Source organism: Ziziphus jujuba, chromosome 1 (assembly GCF_031755915.1).
Source record: "Ziziphus jujuba cultivar Dongzao chromosome 1, ASM3175591v1".
Lineage (NCBI taxonomy): Eukaryota > Viridiplantae > Streptophyta > Magnoliopsida > Rosales > Rhamnaceae > Ziziphus > Ziziphus jujuba.
The window spans coordinates 42,594,562-42,617,906 of record NC_083379.1 but is presented as its reverse complement, the minus strand read 5'-3'; the positions used below and the strand labels follow the sequence as shown (position 1 = coordinate 42,617,906).

Genomic DNA, 23,345 nt, shown 5'->3' with positions numbered 1-23,345 from the left:
AGAATTAGTATAAGCCAAGTTTCCTCAAATCTGAGAACTAGTAGGTTGAAAAGAAGAATTCGAGTCCTTTTGATAACCAGAGTAAGTCACTTGATTTTTATTGTCAAAAGCATATAGCTGAGAAGATGGATGATGTGAAGTTGGCAAAGGAAAGGAAGAATTCTGAGGTGGTTCTGGGTTCAAAACTTAACAATTCCACCCAAAATAAAAAAATAAATGTAAAGATTCATACATAAGTCCAAAAAAGACGGACCTACATTTCAGGGGCAATGTTAGAGAAAACTATAAATGAAATGAAAGCCCACCTTACATTAGTTTAAGTTTTTGGAATAAGTGGTATTTCTACACAATACCACCAACTGAGATTGTTCATGATCATTAATAACCAACAAAAATAGAGAAAAAGTGGTGGGGAAAAAGGATTGTGCTTATGAACTACAAAGGAGATAGTTGGCTGGAAGAATCACAAGGCTCAATGATGGTGATGGCTACTGTGATCACTAAAATGACATCCCAAACTGCAATCAGTCCACCAGGTGGTGCTTCAGTTGCACAGAGAACAAACTATTATGTCTTGCTCGAACAGCAGTGTTATCCTATAGCATAGCCAATCAGTGTCTCTTCTTGATCTTAAACACCATATCTTTTATTGCATCTCTCAGCATCATCCTTCTCCTAATCAGCGGATTCCCTTTGAAGAACAAGTTTCGTATGTGGGTTATGAGGATTACGATGTGTCTCACTTTGACGGTCATGGCAGTTACTTTCCTGACAGCTTTGGGGTTGTTGACACCCTTAAACCATATATATATATATATGTATGTATGTATGTATGTATATATATATATACATATATATGTGTATATGACATTAGAGGTGATAGAGATATGGCTTGGTTTGCTTGGTATCATCTTTTTTTATCTTCTACATTGTTCGCTTTGTGGTATAGATTTGTGAAGAAGTGATGCCATGGCCGTCTCAGGTTCTTGAAATATACGGTGACAGTGGATTCCAGTATGAATAGCAATCACTCCTTCTCCGGAGGACCACCCTCACTTACAAGGCCAATGGATATGAAGCAAATGAGTGGCATCTTAGGTGTCTAAAGTTTGACAAAGAAATGTTAAATGCTAGCTATTTCAACCATATATAGCTACTTATTGAAGATGTATACATTGATTAAGCTCTTCCTGTTATCGCATTTTTAAATCATTGGGATTGGATTTCCTGGAATAATTAATTTCTAACTTAAAATATATTATTCCCTATACCAAATTCAAAGAAGATCAAGAGTCTAATTGGATGACCAAGTAGTTCCTAGAGTTCGATTTAAAAAAAAAAAAAAAAAAGAAGTTTCTAGAGTATTTCAGCTAATTAGTGTTATTGGACTTGTTAATTATTTAGGTGAAAACTTTAGCTATTAACAGTCTTAATTCTGTATATCTATATATTTATAAATATATATACATATATGTATATATGCTTAGCTCCTAATTTGGTTCCTTATGTTAAATGATTAGTTCATATTGTTCGGCCTAGCTATGTTGCGAAATACAGTAATAAAATTTGTGAGGATGCCAAAGGCGTATACAACACTTCTTCCTCTTTTATCATTATTTATTTAATTTTTTTTTAAAGAAAGAACAGCAATCATTATAATTTGTTTGCCCTTGAAGTTGTAGAAAATTGAGAATTTTAATTTGTTTTAATTCTAAAAATGGAAATGATATGCCTTGAAATGTAGCATTTTGCACTGGACAAAAAATAAAAAATAATAAATAATATCAAGTTTTGGATAAAAGCAAAAGAGATACAACTAAATTAATTAAATTAAGATTCTTTCTTTGGAGCCCAAATCGAAGACTTAGTTTGTATGAATTGATATTGATTTGATGCCAATAATGGCAGTCGTTTCAGTCTAATTATCTGTTATTGGACACAATTGCCATTCCCGTGTTGTAATGAAATTAAATTAATACATCAATTTATTATCATATTATATATCTTGACTAACATATTTGTTTATTATTATCTTATCTTCTCTAGTAAGAAAGTTATAATATCTCAAATTCTTTTTCCATAACATGTACCCTTTCTAGGGACCATCTGCCTTGTCCGATTGTTGATTTGTTTCTCCCAGATTTGATTGAAAACACGACAGAAGAAGGTGCTAGACAGCTTCTTTGCCGTCAATTTCTAGACCAATTCTTCATCATGTCGTTCCATACACCTGCTTTTAATTTTTAATTATTATTTTGGGGTGAAAAAAATCAGCTTTTAAATTTTTAATTTTGAGTCTGCGAGTCCTAACTTTCTAATGAATGAGAGGACCAGCTGGCTTGTGCGACGACTGGAGTGGTAGACTAAATAGTAGTCAAGTATTGGATAGTCCAGCCTATAGTTTAACGTCACTTGGCAATTTTCAGATGTCAGAACGCACTTTGAACGAAATTGCTGATGGAGATTTTGTCTCAGTTTATGTTCAATTATTGTAGAATCTCACTTATTGTAGCTATTCTTTTTCACTTAATTTTCTTTAATTTATATTTATTTGCTAATGCATTAAAATAATATATATGGTATCATCTCAACGATGGAGACAAATGAAAGACGAGAGAAAAAACCAAACAGAAAATCTGGATTCCAAAACTACAGTCCGCCCCATCTTCTTCTTCTTTCAAACCCGGCCAAAGCAAGTTATTTAAAGCGGTCTCAACTATATTATATTTTGCACTCCGTCGATTATATTATAAAACCTCTTACATATTGCCTTCGAATTATTATTTCTGTGGCGGTTTACGGTTTAGCATTTAGGATTAGGACTTCTTTCTTTGTCATTTTATCCCCTCTCACTTTATTTATTTATATAGTTTGTTTGTTTGTTTTTTTTTTTTTTTGGAGGATGAAATGAAAATTGTAGGGGTTAAAATAATTTTCTAATTGTCTCTATTTAATTATGTACTATAGATTAATAGCAACAAGCACAAACCATACCTTTCTTGTTTACGCAAATGTTTTCTATTATTGCATTTGTTTCTTACTTTTTATTCAAAATGTTGCTAATAAATTTATTTTCTGATAATTTCGTTTTTGTTATATATTGTTATTGAAGTAATTGTATATTTTTATTATAAAAAATTTGTCCTTTAAAGATTATAAAAAAAATTTCTTAAAAAAAAGATCATAAAATTTTTTTAAAAAGATTATAAAAGTATAACATTTTCCACACTTTATTAAAAAAAATAATAATAATAATAAAGCATCAAGTACATAGTAATTAAATAATTAGTAAGACTTGTATCATTTATTGAATGATATATATTTAACGTGATATATTAAGAACAGTTTTTATTTTTTGCAAATATACATCTCATTTTTACATTGGAAACCATGTTAGATGACAAATGTTAAAGTTGAACATCAAAAATATAATATAGAAACAATATATCTCTCTATATATAATGATACAAATTTGCTTCGTGTCAATGCATATCTCTAAATAACATGTAATTTAATTTAATTTCAATCTACACCATCATATATGCATATGAATGACTATTATAACAAATTTGTATAACGATATTTCATATCCACAAATTGGAAAACGATCTTTCATATCGACTTTTGAGATTTATACCAAGCAGAACATGTTGGATCAAAATTTCGAAGGCAAGATGCAAAGATGATGACGGTATATTGTGATCTGAGCAATGACGTTTCTGTAGTTATGAGGACAACGCATACCAAACGTGACTCTACAGCATAAAAATCTTCATTTGCATATATCATCAGCAATAGTGCATCCAATTTATTTAATAATTTAGCATATGTGTATTCTTTAGTCAAATTATTATTTTATATATCTTTATCAAGAAAATAAAATTGGGCACACTATACAAAATCCGGATTGCGCTCTCATTAAGATAAAAAAAAAAAAAAAAAAAAACAAAACAAAACACAAAAAAAAAAACAAAAAACGATTGCGTGTATTTAGCTATGAAGCTAGCATTCTAATTAAGCCTGGTATACCGTATATGTTGAATAAAGTACTCTATAGTAGATATTAATTATAAAAGAAAATTGTTTGTATGTGACAAAAATCTCGGAGCGTCCTTTATTTTATATATATATTTCAACCTTTTTGTTGGCATAGCACTCAATATTACTTTTACTTTATTTACCAAAACAATAGTATTACTTATTCACCAAAAGAAAAAAAATAGTATTTCTTTTAAGAGAAAAATTGTACTTTTTTTTTTTTTGGGGGCTAAAAACACAAAAATTGTACTTGCTTTTACTATATATATATATTGTACTTGCTTTTACAATATATATATATATATATATGGATATATCCCCACACATTGCTCGAATACATTTATAAAACAAATTGTTTTTGTGCTGTTTTTCTTGATGGAGATATTTTAGGAGTTTTGGATATAAATACGGACTATACTATCCCACTGCAGTACTCTTTTAAGTTTTTATGCGTGGGCAAAAGCAATGGAACTGAGACGTGACGAAGATGATAGAATGATGAGACTCTACAAAGCGTCAAGCGAAGGATGTGTGGCCACATTGGATTCACTGATAGAGGTAGACCCTTTCACTCTAAGCAAGATATCAGTTAACCCTTTTGGCGAAACTCCTCTTCACATATCAGCTATGCTTGGCCACCTTAATTTTACCAAACAACTTCTTTCTTACAAACCCAAAGGGCCTAAACTTGCCGAGGAGTTGGACTTCCACAAACGTTCACCTCTTCACTTGGCTTCAGCCGAGGGCTCCACTGCGACGGTGCAGGCATTAATAGAAGCAAATAAAGGTATGTGCTTTGTTAGAGATGAAGATGGCAAAATCCCTCTTCATTATGCAGCCATTAGAGGACGTCTTCAGGTCATTCAACTTCTTATCCGATCCGAACCCAAGTCAATTCTGGAGAATCTTAATGAAGGAGAAACAGTTTTACATTTGTGTGTTCAGTATAACCAATTGGAGGCTCTGCAAATGTTGGTTGGATCAGTTAAGGAGAATAATGAGTTCCTCAACTCCAAAGACCAGAAATGTGGCAACACCATTTTGCACTTGGCTGTGATGCTAAAGCAAATTGAGGTACCTCTACATGTGCATTAAATAACATTAATTGAAGCCAACTTTTATCACTTGACAATTGAGGACATGCATATGCATATGTTGATTTACTGTTTAGGAATTAAGTTAGAGTTAGCAGTGAACTCTTTAATATATACTAGCTGAATGCAGTAGAGGACGCAACAAATTTTTCCGGGGACTTGGTTACATTATTTTATTTTTTTGGGGAAAAGGATGCATGGTTACATGATAGTGTTAGATTGTTCCTTCTTTTTTTTTTTTTCTTTTTTTCTTCTTGTTTTCTTTTTCTTTCTTTTTTTTTTTTTTTTGAAATCTTCACTAAACTAAGCAGGGTTAAATATTCTTTTCATTTTTCTTTAAAACTTTTGAGAGAAAATATAATTTCAATGCTTTTGACAAATTTGATTTGCTATTCATGCAGTACAAATTTATAAGAAGAAAATAAATATTTTTACGCTTTGGAGAAAAAAAAAATTAAATTTTCACAGTAAATTAAATAATATATATATATATATATATATAACCTGAAGAAATGTGTAATTAAATTGGCGACTCAATTTCTATGTAATCGAAACAAAAAATAGTAGACAACTAAGTATTAATTACATAATTCTTTTTTTAATAAATAATTAAATGACAAAAATTATATATTTGATATAGTGATTATTTTGCTAAAAACATTATATATTTAAATTATTTTAAAATAGTTATTATTGTAAATAAGTATAAAACTAAGATATATACATATATACACCTAGATATATATACATATATATAGGTGATAAAATACTACAGTAGAAAACAGAAAGGCGAAAAAAAAAAAAATTAGGTGCCATTACATAACATAGTTTATTTTTTAGTTTTTATCTTTTATTATTTTTTAGTTTTTATCTTTTATTATTCTTTATATAATTATGTGTAATTTACTTATATTAAATATCAGTTAATATTAATTAGATTTTATTAACTATCTAAATTAACTATAAAGTCAAGGCAAAAAAAAAAAAATAATAACATAAGCTCTAAATTAAAAGTAACTCAAATCGTATGTGTTAGATGTCTTTTCTTCTTCAAATTTATAATTTTTTAAAAATAGTTAACAAATTATATTTATCAACCACGTTTCCCAGTAACATGTTGGACAGTGGGGCAGAGGCCGCACAATTGGGTTTTAAGAGTTAAACTTAGGGGTGGCAATTCGTGTCCATGTATCGGATTTGTATTGACCCATTTAATAATAGTGTAAAAAATGTTCAATCCTAACTTGACCCATTTATTAATCATGTCAGCTATTTAAAACACTAACCCAATCTATTTATAAATAGGTCAACTCGACACGATTCGTTTAATATGATTACTTTAACTGGTAGTATTGACCTGTTAACCTATTAACCTAAATATTCACCTATTAACTTATTTATTAAAAATTAACCTATTTATTGAAAATTAACTTATTTATTAATATATATATTCTACTAAGTTGAAAATCAAGCTCCCTATTTGAAAATGATTTAAAAATAATAATTAAAAATAAATAAAAATAATTGAATTTAAGATACAATATTTAAATTTCATAGTAATATACCCTCAAATTATATTTGCAAATCTTAATCCATAATACATAAATCTCAATACATGTGCTTTTATAAAAAATTACTTTTATAAAGTTTTTTAATTTATAATATTTTTTATTTATTAAATAATATATTATGGGTAAAATTATAATTTAAAATTAAATTTAAATATGTTGTAATAGGTATATAATCATGTCGGATTGAAACTGATACATTTAATAAATAGGTCATAACGGATCAATTTCGAATTAAACGGATCAATCCGAAAATGACATGATTAATAATTATGTTAAATGTGTTGGCACAATTATGATCCGAATCCATTTATAATAAACGCAAACCCATTTATTCTATATCATTTTCGAATTATATCGCCGTATCATAATCTAAATTGTCATTCCAAATTAAATTAATAAATAAAAACCAATAAATAAATTAATAAAATAAAAAAAATTAAAAATAGAAATAAACTTGAGTTTGGCACGCGCCCTATGTGGGTAGCTGTCCGCCCATGGGCCCACGACTGAATAGCAGAAAACAAAAACAAAAATAAAAATAAAAAATAAACAATTTATTGATGGTCCTACATTTAGTTATTGATTTTCATAGAAGAGATTTGGCAGGCACTTCGCTACCTAGAGATTTGGTGATTGAATAAAATTAATGGCATGGTGTGTTAATGGCAGACTATAAAATTCTTGGTGTCGATACCTGAAATGACAAGAGGAGCAAATAGTATCTTGAACAAGAGCGGTTTTACAGCCTTTGGAATGATAGAGCACCTTCCAAAAGACTTCAAATGTGTCCAAATACAAAATATTATTCAGGATGTACGACTTGAAGACATACGATGTCTCCAAACCCAAAAACATGATAATCCTGAAGCATCAGATTCAGAAACAGCACGTATTAGTTGTTGGAAGTATTGGTGGATCAAATTCATTAACCACTTGAAGACATACGATGTGGATTGGATAAAAGATAGAAGTGGAGCATTGACGATAGTGGCTACAGTGATCGCAACAATGACATTCCAAGCTGCACTCAACCCGCCTGGTGGTGTCTGGCAAGAAAATACAAACACCACAGAGCTTGGCCATGGATTTCAATGCGGCAAAGAGGATAGTTGCAAGGCAGGAACCGCAGTGTTACCGAATCTCCATAGTTATGAGTTCATCAAATTTCTAGCTTATGATACCACCGCTTTCCTTGCATCGCTCACTGTCATATTTTTGCTTATTTCTGGATTCCCTGTCAAGTTTAGGCTTTGTAAGTGGTTTTTCAATTTAGCCATTTGTATTGCTGTGACGTTTACGGCGCTTACCTTTATGGAAGGAGTTTACTTGGTGCTTCCTACGGATGTCAAGGTTAGGGTATACATAATCTACGAGGGCCTGTTTTATGGTTGGAATAGTATGTTTGGAATCGTCATTCTGCTCCACACAATTCGAATGCTCTATGAGCCTGTGAAGGAATATTGCCCCAAATGGTTGATTCAGATCACCCGAAGACCGTCACGGATCAACATTCCCCTCACTTGTAAATCATCTTCCTGCCTAGCTGGCTAGCTGCTTTATTTTCTCTATGCATATATATATATATATATATATATGTATGCAATTAAGTAATTATAAACTTTGGTAATAAAATGTAACAAGGTTGCAGTATTTTCTAATTATATGCAATGGGGGAGTAGTAGCCTTTAAACTTTGATTTATTCCTATAATTATACGTCTCGCTTTTTTTTTTTTTAATCTCTAATACATAATGGATGATTCGCCAAAAAAAAAAGAAAATCATATATATTAATTAGATGAAAAAACCGATTGGGAAGTTTATTAAATTTGGATCTAGCAATCCAAATTTACGGAAAAGCAAATAATTAAATAGAAAATGATAAAAAATAATGGATGACTCTAACCATAATTTATATAATATGAGGTGTCACCAATTAATTTATAAAATATGACATGTCACCAATTAATTGGTGAGACAGGGCCTTGGAGTCGAGCATACTGAAAGGAGAGATAACTGATATGTTCTGCTGGAAAAAATTTATAGTACTCCTGGAGTGCTAACCCGCTCAGCACTCCTTCATCTCATTTGTAGCCACGTGGATTGCTTTCAGCTCACATAATTAATCCCTCCTATCTCTCACAACCGGCTACCGGCTCTCTCTTTCTTTTCTTCTTTCTGTCACAACCAGTCTCTCATCTGCACAAAAACAAGAACCAAACGTCCTCGTTCGCTTCTTTTTCTTCTTCCTCTATCCTTAAAAATAAATAAATAAATAAAAGTAAAAATAATAACAATAATTAAAAAAGAAAAAAAGAAAAAGAAAACCTCCTTCTAGACTTCAACAATGGCAAAATAGAATCATATAAAATATCTTTATGATACATGCTCATAATTTAAGAAATGCCTGCAGCCAATTCAAAAAAATTTTGAGATCATCCATAACAAATAGATTCTAACGAATTTGGATATATTACATCTTGTGCTTTATTATGTATTTTTCCAAATTTATTAGAAAAACAATTGAAGAAAAATTTGTTACACATACAGTATATTTTTAACACAAAATGCCAAAATAGAACCATATGTCCAAGTCATTCATTTTCTAAGGCAAAATAAAATTATCAGATAAAATCCAAAATGAAAAAAAAAAAAAAGATTTGAAATTGAAGTTGAATCGTTCCTTCGTTTAAGTGATTATGAAATTTGGGTATATTTTTTCTATAAAACTTACTAACAATCAATCTAGCAAGGAGAAATTAATTATAAAAATGGAGGAAAAATATGTCAAATCTGGTTGATAAGAGACAAATCAAGTTTCCATATTTTGAGCAAGCTGAAGAACGGGAGTTAGGTGCTTTGAACTTCTGGTTAGCTGCATTTAGGAGTGATGCTAAAGCGAATTGAGGTAAGAAATTCCTTCTAATCCTTTAAGTAATAAAATAAATTAGGCACAATGTATATAGAATAAGAATTTTATTATCTATCACAAATCTTTCAGACATTGGACAAATCTCTTTTCGTTTGTATTCAAGCCCCCCCAAAAAAAAAAAAATCTCTTTTCTTTTCTAACATTAATTTAATTAGTATCTAAATACTAACATGTACATCTACCTTAGGTAGTTTAAACAAATGTTATTACTATTGCATGTAGACTGTAAAATACGTACTCTCAATAACAGGGGTTAAAGCAGGGGCAGATACATTGAACCAGAGTGGCTTGAAAGCCTTTGATATGCTACAGCACATCCCAAAGGACTTCGAAAGCATCAAAATCCCAACTGTTCTTATGGATACCAATGTGAAACAAAAGAGCCTATACTATAATCCAAATCTACCATTGGCAATACCACCAATAGATATTGTTCATGATCATTAAGAACCAGCAAAAGAAGAGAAAAAAGTGGTGGCCGGGAGAAGTTGGCCATGGATTGTGCATTTGAATGACAAAGGATATAGTTGACTGGAAGAGTAGCGAGGCTTAATGATGGTGGTGGTTACTGTGATCGCAACTGATGTGATTCCGCCCGAACTTGCACAACTGACAACCCGCTAGGGTGCTGACCCAATACAGATGAAGACCAGGCCGATCACTAGAGCTCAAACTAAGAGATTTAAGGTCAAACTTGCTGCCTTTATCCAGGATGTAATTCATTCTCAAGAGGGCTTGTCCACACTCAAAGATTAAAGACATGTTCTAAGCATATAAGTGGTAGAAGCCGGTACGGACCCAGGTAGCAGTTTTTGTATATTTTTGGAGTCCAGGAAGCATGAAATGGTTCCAATGTTTTATGGATTCAATACATATGTCTAAGAGGACATGGAATCAAGTCAAAGCAGCTTCAAAGTCGTCCAAAAAGGGGTTGTACGGACAGTTAGTAAATTTGGCTGGTTTTTGCTGTATTTTGTGCTCACTTTACTATATTGTGCTGAGTTGGCTTTTTCTTTTTCTTCCAAGCAGAGGAAATGTCTGGGACTTCATAATAAGCTTATTTTACATCCTAAAAAGCATATAGAAGCTAATTTGGAGCTCAAAGTGTTCAAAGATTGGTCAAAGTCAACTTAGTCAAAAAACTAGTATTTTAGTTTCCTAATTTGATTCTACTTTTTGTTTTAGGAAATTACCGTTATTTTTTTGGCTTTTATTTATTTATTTTCTGGAGAAATAAGTTTAGGAAAGTTATTATTTTATTATTTTCATTGTAAATTAATTAATTCCTAATTCAAAATAAAAAAATTAATTAATCCAAATTAGATTAGGAAAGGAGTGAGAATTTCGGCCACAATAGGAAACCACTTTGTATGGCCAGTTTTCCCTCTGTTTTTAGGGTTCATTTCATGACTTTGTAGCCTATTTAAAGGGTTATTTTTCAATAAGAATTAAGCTTGAATTTTATACAGAAAATTATTTGTGAGATTGAATTCTCTTTGTTCTTTTGAACACCTAAAACACCATTAGTGAATGAGTGTTTTAGTTTTGACTTATCAATAGGACATCCATCACCTATTATGGCATCTTCGATATACCAAAGTTTCTAATCACAAGTTGGTTAGAGGTCAAGGTGACCATTAGAACTTGAACATAATTAGATCTGGGCTAATATAATACGGGTTTAAAAGCAGGTCATCCTAGGTTCGTATCAGCAACAACGACATTCCAAACTGCAATCAGTCCACCAGGTGGTGTTGGGCCAGCAAATTTAATAGAGAACAACATATGCCTTACTGGAACCGTGATGTTATCTCGTAGTATAGCTAATCCATATCTCTTCTTCGTGGTATTATACACCATATCTTTCATTGCATAGTCTCTCAACATCATCCTCCTAATAAGCGGATTCCCTTTGAAGAACAAGTTTGGCATGTGGGTTTTGACGATCGCAATGTGTATCACTTTGATGTTCATGGTAGTTACTTTCCTAATGGCATCGGGGTTGGTGACACCCTTAAACCTTATATATAACACTAGAGGTGATAGATATATGTCTTGGTTTGCATGGTACCATCTTTATCTTCTATATTGTTCACTTTATGGTATGGCTTGTGAAGAAGTGGTGCCAAGGCCCTCGCAAGTTCTCGACATATAAGGTGACAATGGATTCCAGGATGAATAGTAGTCACTCCTCCTCTGGAGGATCATCATATATATAATGTCGATGGATATGAAGAAAATAAATGGCATCTTAAGTGTCTAAATTTTGATAAAGAAATGTTAAATGCTAGATATTTCAACCATAGCTACGACTTATTGAAGAAGTATAAATTGATTAAGCTCTTTTTTCTTTTGCATATTTAATTCATTACAATTTTGTGGATAACATATATATATACACAAGGGATTGGATTTCTTTGAATAATTAATTTTCAACTTAAAATATATTACATAAAAAAAAGGTTCCTTAAGTATTTCAGCTAATTATTAATTCTGGACTGGTTGAAAGTTAATTAGTTAGTGGAAAGGTTTAGTTATTAGTAGTCTTAATTCTATATATATGTAACACCCCATTCCGAAATACATCGGAAATTTCTCAAATTTGACCAAGGTTGGTTTGACCGTCGTTGATCGAGAAGGGGTTAAATGTTGACTTTTTGCTTCCGGTGGAATTTCACATTGACCGAGGTACTGTTAAAAAGTACACGTTGTCACGAGTTCATAGACTAGTAGCACGTCAGAAACAGAGCTACGGTTTGAAAGTTATGAGCAAAACAAGTTGAGGTCCAAATTGTCCAAGGGTGTGGGGTTGACTTTTTATTTTTGGGGATATGAGCTTTGACTCATGTACGAATGTGAATTACTCATCTATACAAATCCGTAGACTAGCGGCACACCTGATTTGGACATTTCGTTGAAAAGTTATGGATCTGTAAAGTTTTTCAAATATAGTATTATTTTAATATTATTTATTTATTTGATTATTTGATTATTTTTATTATTTTGTTTTATTTTTAAAAATTTTCTTTTTCCTCATGTGGGGAAACACCCACGAAAATTTCTTTCTTTTTCTTTTTCTTTTCTTTTCTTCTTCTTTTTCTTCTTCCTTCTTCCTTTTTCCTTCCTTCTCCCTCTTGGCTTAACCCCGTTTCTCTTTTTTTTCGATCATATGAAGCTACACGTGCCTGATGGGGAGGAAGAGGGGGAAGATTCCGGCCAGCAGCCAGAAAATGGAGGCCAACCGTCGCCGGATGCGGCCGGATCGGGCTTCGTTGCCGGCGATGGCAAGATTGGCTCCGCCGGTAATCCGGCCACCACCCGGCCAAATTGATACTCCTTTCTACCTATTTTGGACCTCTTGAGCTCGATTTTGAGCTCCATCCAGCTCAATTCCCTATCGTTTGGGAGATACGACAAGTTGAAGTTCGGCCAAAGCTTCCCGTCCATTCTGCCGGTCCCTGCCGATCAAATTGGGTCCAATGAAGGTCGGTAATGTGATCCTCATCTCCTTAGCTTTCCATAGGCACCTTATTTGTGAATTTTTGATACCATTTGTGTTAGCCTCCCGGGTACCGGATATTATTTATCCGAATAAAATATTAATTTATTTGAGTTGTGTAATATTATTGTTCTAGGAGCACGTGTGAGTCGTGGAATGGATCCTATGGAGGATCTTGGTTGGATTGCGTGCTCGAGGTGAGTGATCCAACTTCAAAAATTAATTTCGGGTGTCAAATTAATTATATTTCGTTATATTTTAATATTTGGATTTTTATATTATATTGATTATGTGATAAATTGCAAATTAAATTTTGATGCTAATATTTGGACAGTTTGAAATGTGTATATGTGTGTGCACTGAAGCATATTTCGATTTTGATAAATTATGGAAATTCATTTTATGAAAATTTGATATAAAGAAGTTATGATTTTTAACATTATTGATTTATTGCTGAAATTATTATGAGTTTATTTCAAGCAATAAACATGCATTTATATGAATTTATGAATTTTGGAAATTTTATGAGATTTTAATGAAATTATGCCTATCTTGAATGTTAAGGATTTAAGGATATTATTTTAAAAATTATGCTTACGCATTTGAATATTGTGGATTGGAAAATTTATGCATTTGAAAGTTGATGGATTTGAAATTGATGGAAATTGTGCGATGGATTTATGCCGATGATTTATAAAGGAATTGTGGAAAATTTACGAGTTTAATTGGATGGAATAAGCCCGGTGGTATTTATGAGATTTGAAAATAAATATATTGATTTTATGATTTTTAGATGCACCATACACGTATTGGTGTTCTTTATACATGGATATGATTAGCGCGCAGGTGGATGTGATGAGTGCGCAGGTAGGTGTGAGTAGCGCACAGGTGATTATGGGGTTGTCCTGTGGTTGCCATCGGATGAGGGTAGCTGCCCCTCCATGGCCGGGATGCTTGTTAGCAGCAGCGCGGTAAGACGCCACGCGACCGTATGCCGGTTTTTCTCTTGAACCTCTTATCTGGCGGTGCTCAGGATGCTGGGTACCGTTGGCGCCACTGGTATATAATGGGTGCATCAAGTGGTTTTCGGAACATGATTTTCAAATTAAATATTTTGAAATTGTATTTAAATTAAGAATATATTTAATGTTGTTTTATTATTTATTTCAAATGGAGGTATTAATTTGATTTAATTTTTTCTTTGCTTAATTATTCAATAAATTGATTTATTTTAATTATTTAATTATTTTATAAATTGTTTTAATGTGAGTTTTATTAATATCTCGGTATTAATTGTTATGACATGCATTTATTATTTAGTAATTGTTATAAGTTATTTTTATTTCAATTTATTTTATTATAAATTTGAATTCTTGAACTATCGTATTTTATTATAAAACTATTGATTAATTGTTTTCCTTGGTTTTCGGGGCATACAAATAGCGGGTTTTGTAAAACGTTTTAAAAGGGGAACTTTTCCAACTGAGTGAGTCGTGAGGGTTTTGAGGGAAAATATTATTTTTAAACTACCTATTATTTATTTACTTATTTCTTATTAATCAATTAACTCAGTTATTTACCTTATTATTATTATAATTATTGTATAGTAGATTGGGTTACTCACTGAGATGATTAGCATCTCATATTTTTAAATTCCGTTCCCTTAGGCCCAGGTTGGGAGACGTTGATCATCCGGGGCGAGTCCAACGTCTCAGTTCATTGCCGAAAGTCCAAGAAGCATTTCCTCCTTTTTTTTTCTCTCCATCTTGTATTGCTTCTTTATCTGTTATTGTATTAAAGTCATATCTATTTGTATAATGCTTTGTATATGGATTGGATAGATATTTGCTTACTGATTCTCTGTTATTATTTTGGAGTGCTGTAAATTTGTGGAAACAAATTGTAGTAAGGTGGGAGGAATAAGGTGGTATTTATTGGAGTGTGTTTTATGTGCAGGGAATTTTGTGGTAAGTCCTACCCTTAAGGGAGATGTTGCCGGATTTTCCGTTGAAAGGTTCGATGGTGTTTTCCTAGGATCAAGACTTGTCTAGGGTTTCGGTGGGAATTTTAGACAGGTCTTGACAATATATATATATATATATATATATATATGCAAAGCTCTTATTGTTGAGGAATTATCTAGATTGCATAATTAAAATAATAAAGAAAAATATGCAAGGAGTAGATCAACCAAGCAATACAATTAGCTATGTCCATAGAGAGAGACAAGCAAATAAATATAAAGAGAGAGAGCAAGAAACAAGCATACCAAGAAATACATGATTCTGTCAATGTGATCTATGTCCATGGAGCAAGCAGAGAAGAATTTCTCATTAATCTTGGAGAAATGCAAGCTTAGAGTATATAACAACGGCTTTCAAGAGAACTCACTATTTCTCTTTCTAAAATAGGGTTTCTCTTATTTAATAGGCCCTTAGCTTGAGTTCCCAATAATATATCGCTAAATGGTGGCAAACTTGTCATTTTGGCATCCAAAAAAAGTCGTAGCCCAGTAACACTACATCATCGGTGTTGTGGAACCTAAGTGTCCACCTCAAAACTGAAGAAAAGAACATCAAGTGCCATAGCATGCCGCAACATCATGAAGGCAACGGTGCCATTAATGCTGTCCAACTCTTTCCAAGTCTTTCCAAAAACTACTTTGTTACCTCATTCTTCAATTTTCCCTCTCCAAATACCATTGCACATCAAACCAACACCATCAAGCTTCAAGGACATGAATTTGGAGTCACATTCAACAATTATTTGCCTTGGCTCTAAATTCTCATTTCTTTAATCTCTACCTCCTAATCTCATCACTTTTTGAGCACGTTGCTTAAGCCCATACAAAGCCTAAGCTTCTTCGTTTTCACTATCTTATTTGCCTTGACTCTAAATTCTCATTTCTTTAATCTGTACCTCCTCATCTCATCACTTCTTGAGCACATTGCGTAAGCTCATACAAAGCCTAAGCTTCTTCATTGTCACTACCTTAGTCAACATATCTATTGTAGTGCTTCCTAATTTGGTTTGCTTGGTTTACACATATATCTACTTACCACACTCACTATATGAGTAATGTCTGATTTAGTACAAACCATCAAATATATGATAAAACTAGTGACACTTGCATATGGCATTTAACCATACTTTCCATCTCTTATTAAACATTCATGCATTGTTTAGCTGACAATTTAAGTGCTGTAGCAGTGATCAATGGATTTGTATCCTTCATATTGAACCTTTTTTTAAAACTTTTTCCATATCTTCATTTGAGAAGCAAATATCTCCCTCTTCTCCTTATCCCGAAGTATGTCAATTCCCAAAATTTTCTTCGCTACATCAATTCCCAAAATTTTTTTGCCTTCACTAAGATTTTTCATATCAAATTTTAAACTCATCAAACTCTTCAAATTGTTTATATTCTTCATATGTTTACATGTAATCAATATACAACAAGAGATATATGAACTCCTCATTTGACAAAGATGAAATGTACTCCTATTAAAGCTAATCTCAAGCATATCTTGTTATGTAACACGTCGTCTCCACTAACTAACATATTACTATCTGCCGATATTATCTCCAATTTAACTATTGCACTCAGTGTGAGATTTTTTGTTTAGGCTTCCCAAGAGGTCATCCATCCTTCCATTGAAGCACACTTATTTTTTGAATCTTGAAGCTAATTACTCTAAAAAGGCCTTAACCTTATAAGAGTGACTATCATTATATTTAAACCATATTCTATTCCACACCCAGGCGATGTGGAATTGAACAACAATTAGCTTGCCAGTGCTTCTTGCACCCATCCTACGGGTTCATTATATGTCAAATTTCTTATACTATTACATAAAAGATTGTCTTAAATCATAAAGGGACTTTTTAAGTAAATATACTTTAAAACCTCTTACATAGCTTTCAAGCTGTATCATGTATATCTCCTCTTCTAGTTCCCCATGTAAAAATGCCATTTTAATATCCAATTGATGCAATTCAAGGTACCTTTACTCTAAAAATGGCAACGATATCCTAGTAAAGGTATGCCTCACAACCAGAGAGAATATTTTATTAAAATCCACTATTTCTTTTTTAGTATAATCCTTGGTTACCAACCTTACTTTATATCTTAATGCTTCAACTCTATGTACACCTTATTTCCTATTTAACACCCACTTACAACCAACTACTCTACCTGATACGAACCTAGGACGACCTGCTCCTAAACCCGTATTATATTAGCCCGGATCTTTAATTAAGTTCAAGTTCTAATGGAATGGACCTCAACCCCTAACCAAACTATGGTTAGAAACCTTGGTATAATGTAGACGCCACAATAGGGGATGGAAAACCTATTGATAAGTCAAGCTAAAACAACCAATTCTCTAATGGTGTTTTAGGTGTTCTCAAAGAACAAAGAGATAATTAATCTCACCGGTATTTTCTTAATCAAATCAAAGTTGTATTATTATTGATAACTAAGCCTTTAAATAGGCTTTGAAAGAAACAAAATAAACCCTAAAAATCCTAGGTAAAACCGGCCACTCACATAAAGAATCCTAGTTGGTCGAAAACTATACTTCCTTTCCTAATCTAAGTTTGATTAATTAATTCCTTTATATTAAATTAGGAATTAATTAATTTACAATGGAAAGAATAAAATAAAAACCTTCCTAAAGTTATTTATCCAGAAAATAAATAAATAAAAACCTAAAAGTAATGGTAGTTTCCTAAAACAAAAAGTAAGAACAAATTAGGAAACTAAAAATGGTAAATTTTGGCTATGTTGGTAATGACCCTTCTTTGATCCAATTGGACTCCACATCAGCTTCAATAGTCTTTTTGGGATGCCAAATAAGCTTATTGTGAAGTTCCTCATGTTGCCCTTGCTTGGAAGTATGAGAAAAGGCTAACACAGTAAAATACAGTAAGGCCAGCAAGGAATACAGCAAATCCGGCCTTTTCTTCCCCTTGTGCGCAAACCACCTTGTTGGTCGGCTTTGAAGCTGCTTTGGCTGGTTTCTATGACTCATCTTCCATATGAATTGAACCCATAAGGATGGGGTTCCAATTCATACAACCTGGCCTCCTTATTATCACCAAAAACGTCACCCGGGCCTGTTTTGGCTTCTATTGCTTGTATGAGTAAAACAGGCCTTGGTTCTTTAGATATGGCCAACCCCTCTTGACTATGACTTATTCCTTGTATGAAGACAGCAAGATTGTCCTTGAACGTCTTGGCTTGGGCCCTAGTGATCGGTCCCACCTTCATTTGTATTGGGTCAGCACCCCAGCGGGTTGTCGGTCGAACAATCTCGGGTGGATTCGCATCATTCCTCTCCTTTTGAAAAGGATTTGTCCTCAAATCGAAGTCATCACCTGCAGAAAAAGGAGATAAATCAGCAACATTAAAGGTGGCACTAACACTATACTCACCTGGTAGATCAAGTTTGTAGGCATTGTCGTTTATCCTCTCCAAAACTTGAAAAGGTCCATCACCCCTCGGCATGAGTTTTGATTTCCTTTGTTCGGAAAATCTTTCTTTCCTTAAATGCAGCCACACCCAATCTCCAGGTTCAAACACCATTGATTTTCGGCCTTGATTAGCCACCCTTGCATATTGCTCGGTCCTCCTCTCAATGTTTGCTCGTGTCTTCTCATGAATGTGCTTTACAAAATCAGCTTTTTGTTTTCCATCTAGATTAGCACGCTCACTTAAAGGCAAAGGTGTTAAATCTAATGGAGTCAAAGGATTAAGACCATAAACAATTTCAAATGGAGTAAATTTAGTTGCTGAATGTAAAGACCTATTATATGCAAATTCAACATGTGGCAAACATTCTTCCCAAGTCCTTAAATTTCTACTAATTAATGCTCTTAACACAGACAAGGTTCTATTTACTACTTTGATTTGTCCATCAGTTTGTGGATGACAAGTAGTTGAAAATAAAAGCTTAGTACCTAATTTAGCCCACAATGTTTTCCAAAAATAGCTTAAGAACTTAGCATCCCTATCCGACACAATAGTTCTTGGTATTCCATGCAATCTCACAATTTCCTTGAAAAATAAATTAGCAATATTGGAGGCATCATCAGTTTTGTTACATGCAATAAAATGTGCCATCTTAGAAAACCTATCTAATACAACAAATATTGAATCCTTACCTGTCCTTGACCTAGGCAACCCAAGAATAAAATCCATAGACAAATCTACCCAAGGATAGGTAGGGATCGGCAAAGGCTTATACAATCCATGCTGTTTCAATATTGATTTTGTTTTTCGGTACTTCAAACATCTTTCACAAATTCTCTCAACATCTCTCCTCATGTTAGGCCAATAAAAATGTTCTTGCAGCAAAGATAAAGTTTTTAAAACACCAAAATGGCCCATTAAACCACCCCTATGTCCTTCCCGAACCAATAATTCCCTAATACTACAATTAGGCACACAAAGTTTGTTTTCCTTAAACAAATATCCCTCAAATATGTAAAATTTATTAAATCCATGTTTCAAGCAGGTTCTAAAAATTTCTCCAAAGTCACTATCATGCTCATAAAGTTCTTTCAATTGTTCAAATCCAAGCAATCTAGCATCTAAGGTAGAAAAAAGCACATACCTTCGGGATAATGCATCGGCAACCACATTTTCCTTACCTTTTTTGTAGCGGATCACATATGGAAATGTTTCAATAAATTCAATCCACTTAGCATGCCTTCGGTTAAGCTTTCCTTGACCCTTGATATGCTTCAAAGACTCATGATCTGTATGAATCACAAACTCCTTTGGCATGAGAATGCTGCCACGTCTCCAAAGCCCTCACCAAAGCATACATCTCCTTATCATAAGTCGGGTAGTTTAGGGCAGCTCCACTTAATTTTTCACTAAAGTAGGCTATGGGTCTTCCTTCTTGCATTACGATAGCTCCAATACCTACACCCGAAGCATCACACTCAATTTCAAAAGTCTTAGAAAAATTTGGCAAAACTAACAAAGGTGCATTATACAATTTTTCTTTCAACAAATTAAAAGATTTTTCTTGTACTTCCCCCCATTTGAAACCAACATTTTTCTTGACAACTTCATTCAATGGTGCTGCTATGGTACTAAAATCCTTGACAAATCTTCTGTAAAAGCTTGCCAAGCCATGAAAGCTCCTCACTTGAGTGATAGAAGTAAGAACCGGCCACTCTTGAATTGCTTTCACCTTAGCTTGGTCAACTTTGATTCCTGCAGCACTTACTACAAAACCTAGAAACACAAGCTCTTCTTTGCAAAATTCACATTTTTTAATGTTAGCAAACAATCTTTCCTTTCTAAGAACTTGCAAAACTTGCCTAAGTTGATCCACATGGTCATCCAAATTTTGGCTATATATTAGAATGTCATCAAAATAAACAACCACAAATTTTCCAATAAATGGACGCATTACATGATTCATAAGCCTCATGAAAGTACTAGGTGCATTGGATAATCCAAAAGGCATAACTAACCATTCATACAGTCCATATTTAGTTTTGAATGTGGTTTTCCATTCATCACCTTCTTTCATCCTAATTTGGTGATAACCACTCCTAAGATCAATTTTTGTAAACATGCAAGCACCATGCAACTCATCAAGCATATCATCTAATCTAGGAATGAGATGTCTATATTTGATGGTACTGTTATTTATAGCCCTACAATCAACACACATTCTCCAAGAACCATCTTTTTTAGGTACCAACAAAACAGGAACAGCACATGGACTTAAACTCTCACGAATGTATCCTTTATCAAGCAAATCACTTACCTGTTTTTGCAGCTCTTTTGTTTCTTCGGGATTGCTCCTATAAGCTGGTCTATTTGGTATGGCAGCCCCTGGAACAAAGTCAATTTGATGTTCTATCCCTCGAATAGGTGGTAGTCCACTTGGGATCTCATTTAGGAAGACATCTCCAAATTCCTTCAAAAGAGAAATCATTGAACTTGGCAATTCAAGTTCTTCAAAGTTAGTTTGATCATTAAAATAATTTTCTTTGTAAAGCATGACCAGCAAAGGTTTCTTACACTCAATAACCTTATTAATATCCCCTAAACTCAAATAAAAATTGCTACTTAAACTTTCCTTTCTTTTTTTTTTTTTTTCCCTTGGATTGGCGCAAACCTTCGGATTTCTCTTCCTTCTCCAAGCTCGCGGGTTTGCCATTTCCTTTTCCATCTCTTTCGGTTTTCCCTTGATCTTTCCACTCAGTATGAGCCTTAGAAACCTTACCTTGATCAGCAACCTCATTCTTACCCGCTTGAAAGGATGGTGAAGCCGTTGGTGCCATACTTGCTTTTTCCTTGAGCTTTTCGGCTTCTCTCCTTTGTTGCATTTGTAATTGGTCTTTGTAAACCTCTTTAAGAGATAATGGTTCCAGCTTGACCTTCTTCCCTTTAAACCTGAAAACAATACTATTTTCTCGACCAAAATGAGTAGCATCTTTATCAAATTGCCATGGCCTACCTAATAGTATATGTTCAGCAATCATGGGTACAATATCACATAAAACTACATCCTCATATCTACCTATATTAAATGTTACTTTGGCTTGTTTGTTTACTTTCATCTCACCACTATCATTAAGCCATTGTAATCTATATGGTTCTGGATGTTTAATTGTTTTCAAGCCTAATTTATCAACTACAAGATTACTTATCACATTAGTACAACTCCCACTATCTATAATCATGTTACAAATTTTACCTTGTATTTCGCAGCGAGTGTGGAAGATGTTTTCTCTTTGTATCTGCTCTTCATCTTTGTAGATAGCAAGTACTCTCCTTGAAACCAACCTCAACTCAGCATTAGATGTATCTACAGGTTCAGCTTCATCTTCATTGCAATCCTCCTCTTGCTCGGTTTCAGCCCCACTTTCTTCACTTGCAGATTCCAGCTCACCATCACCCTTTAATACCATGATTCTTCTATTTGGGCATTAGCTGGCTATGTGTCCTCTTCCTTGGCACTTAAAACAAATTATTTCTCTGGATTTTTGAGGTTTAGGATTAGATTTTATCTCACCTCTAAGTGCTTGGACAGATTCGGTCTTGACCTCCCTTCTTGGCCGGTTGGTAGTTTCTTCTCCTAATTTCGGCTTCAACTTGTTTTCATAGGTGGAATTGTTTTTCCAGCCACTTGAACTTGTCCTCCCACTGCTAGAAACTCCTCCAAACCGTGTACTAACACCCCTCCTCTTGAATTGGTTCTCAAGCTTAATGGTTACATGCAACATCTCCTCCAATTCCAAGTATTGTTGTAATTCAAGTTGGTTGGCAACGTCACGGTTCAAACCACCAAGAAATCTCACCATTGTTGCCTCTCTATCCTCATTCATATTCAGCCTCATCATTAACATCTCCATCTCTTTGTAATAATCCTCCACGGACCTACTTCCTTGAGACAAAGATTGAAGCCTTTGATGCAGCAACCTATGGTAATGAGATGGCACAAACCGCTTTCTCATGGCTCCTTTCATTTGACGCCATGTTGTAATCAAGTCATCACCAACCCTCCTTCAGGTGCGTTGCTCATTTGTCCATCATTGGAGTGCATAGTGGCCAAACTCCATTGCTGTCAACTTCACCTTCTTACCTTCCGAATAGTTGTGGCAGTAAAAAATCATCTCCATTTTTTCTTCCCACTCCAAATAAGCTTCGGGATCACTTTTACCCATAAAAGGTGGGATGCTAACCTTGATATTTCCCAAATCATCATCTGTATCTTCCCTCTTATATCTTCCACGGCCAGCTCTATCTTGGACAGTAAAAGTTTCATCCATACCTTCCTCAAAGTCTCCACCGAATGGCTCCTCATCAAATTCCTCTCTCGGTCTTTCGCGACCTCCTCGTCCTCGGCCTCATCCTCCATGAAATTCTTGCCTATTTCTTGTGTTCGGAATTCCTTGGGAAACTTCTAGTTTTCCCATCCTTTGATTCACATGCTCAACTTGAGCACTAACCCGCTGTATTGACTCCAAAACAGCTCTCATGTCCACTTGGTCTCCACTCCTGGTAGCTCGGGCATCGCCATGGAATGCTACGGACTCCTCCTCATTCTTGATTCTATCATGTTAGTATAATAATGCAATAAAAATAAAATAGGACCTTACCAATTTCACTCCCTTACCTGTTTCACTCAAACAAGGTCTCGACACTCTTGTTTGCACACTAGTTTCAGCTTTTACCCTCTTT

General features: G+C 33.7%; 1 protein-coding gene across 1 annotated transcript; it reads left to right on the top strand.

Annotated features, from left to right (window-relative positions):
* Positions 1 to 4,409: 4,409 nt before the first annotated feature.
* LOC107435622 (ankyrin repeat-containing protein BDA1-like) lies at positions 4,410 to 8,379 on the top strand. Its single transcript, XM_025074324.3, has 2 exons — positions 4,410 to 5,112; positions 7,373 to 8,379. Exons 1-2 carry the CDS (start codon positions 4,504 to 4,506, stop codon positions 8,252 to 8,254), a joined length of 1,491 nt encoding a protein of 496 aa, XP_024930092.2. The 5' UTR covers positions 4,410 to 4,503; the 3' UTR covers positions 8,255 to 8,379.
* The last annotated feature ends 14,966 nt before the right edge of the window (positions 8,380 to 23,345 follow it).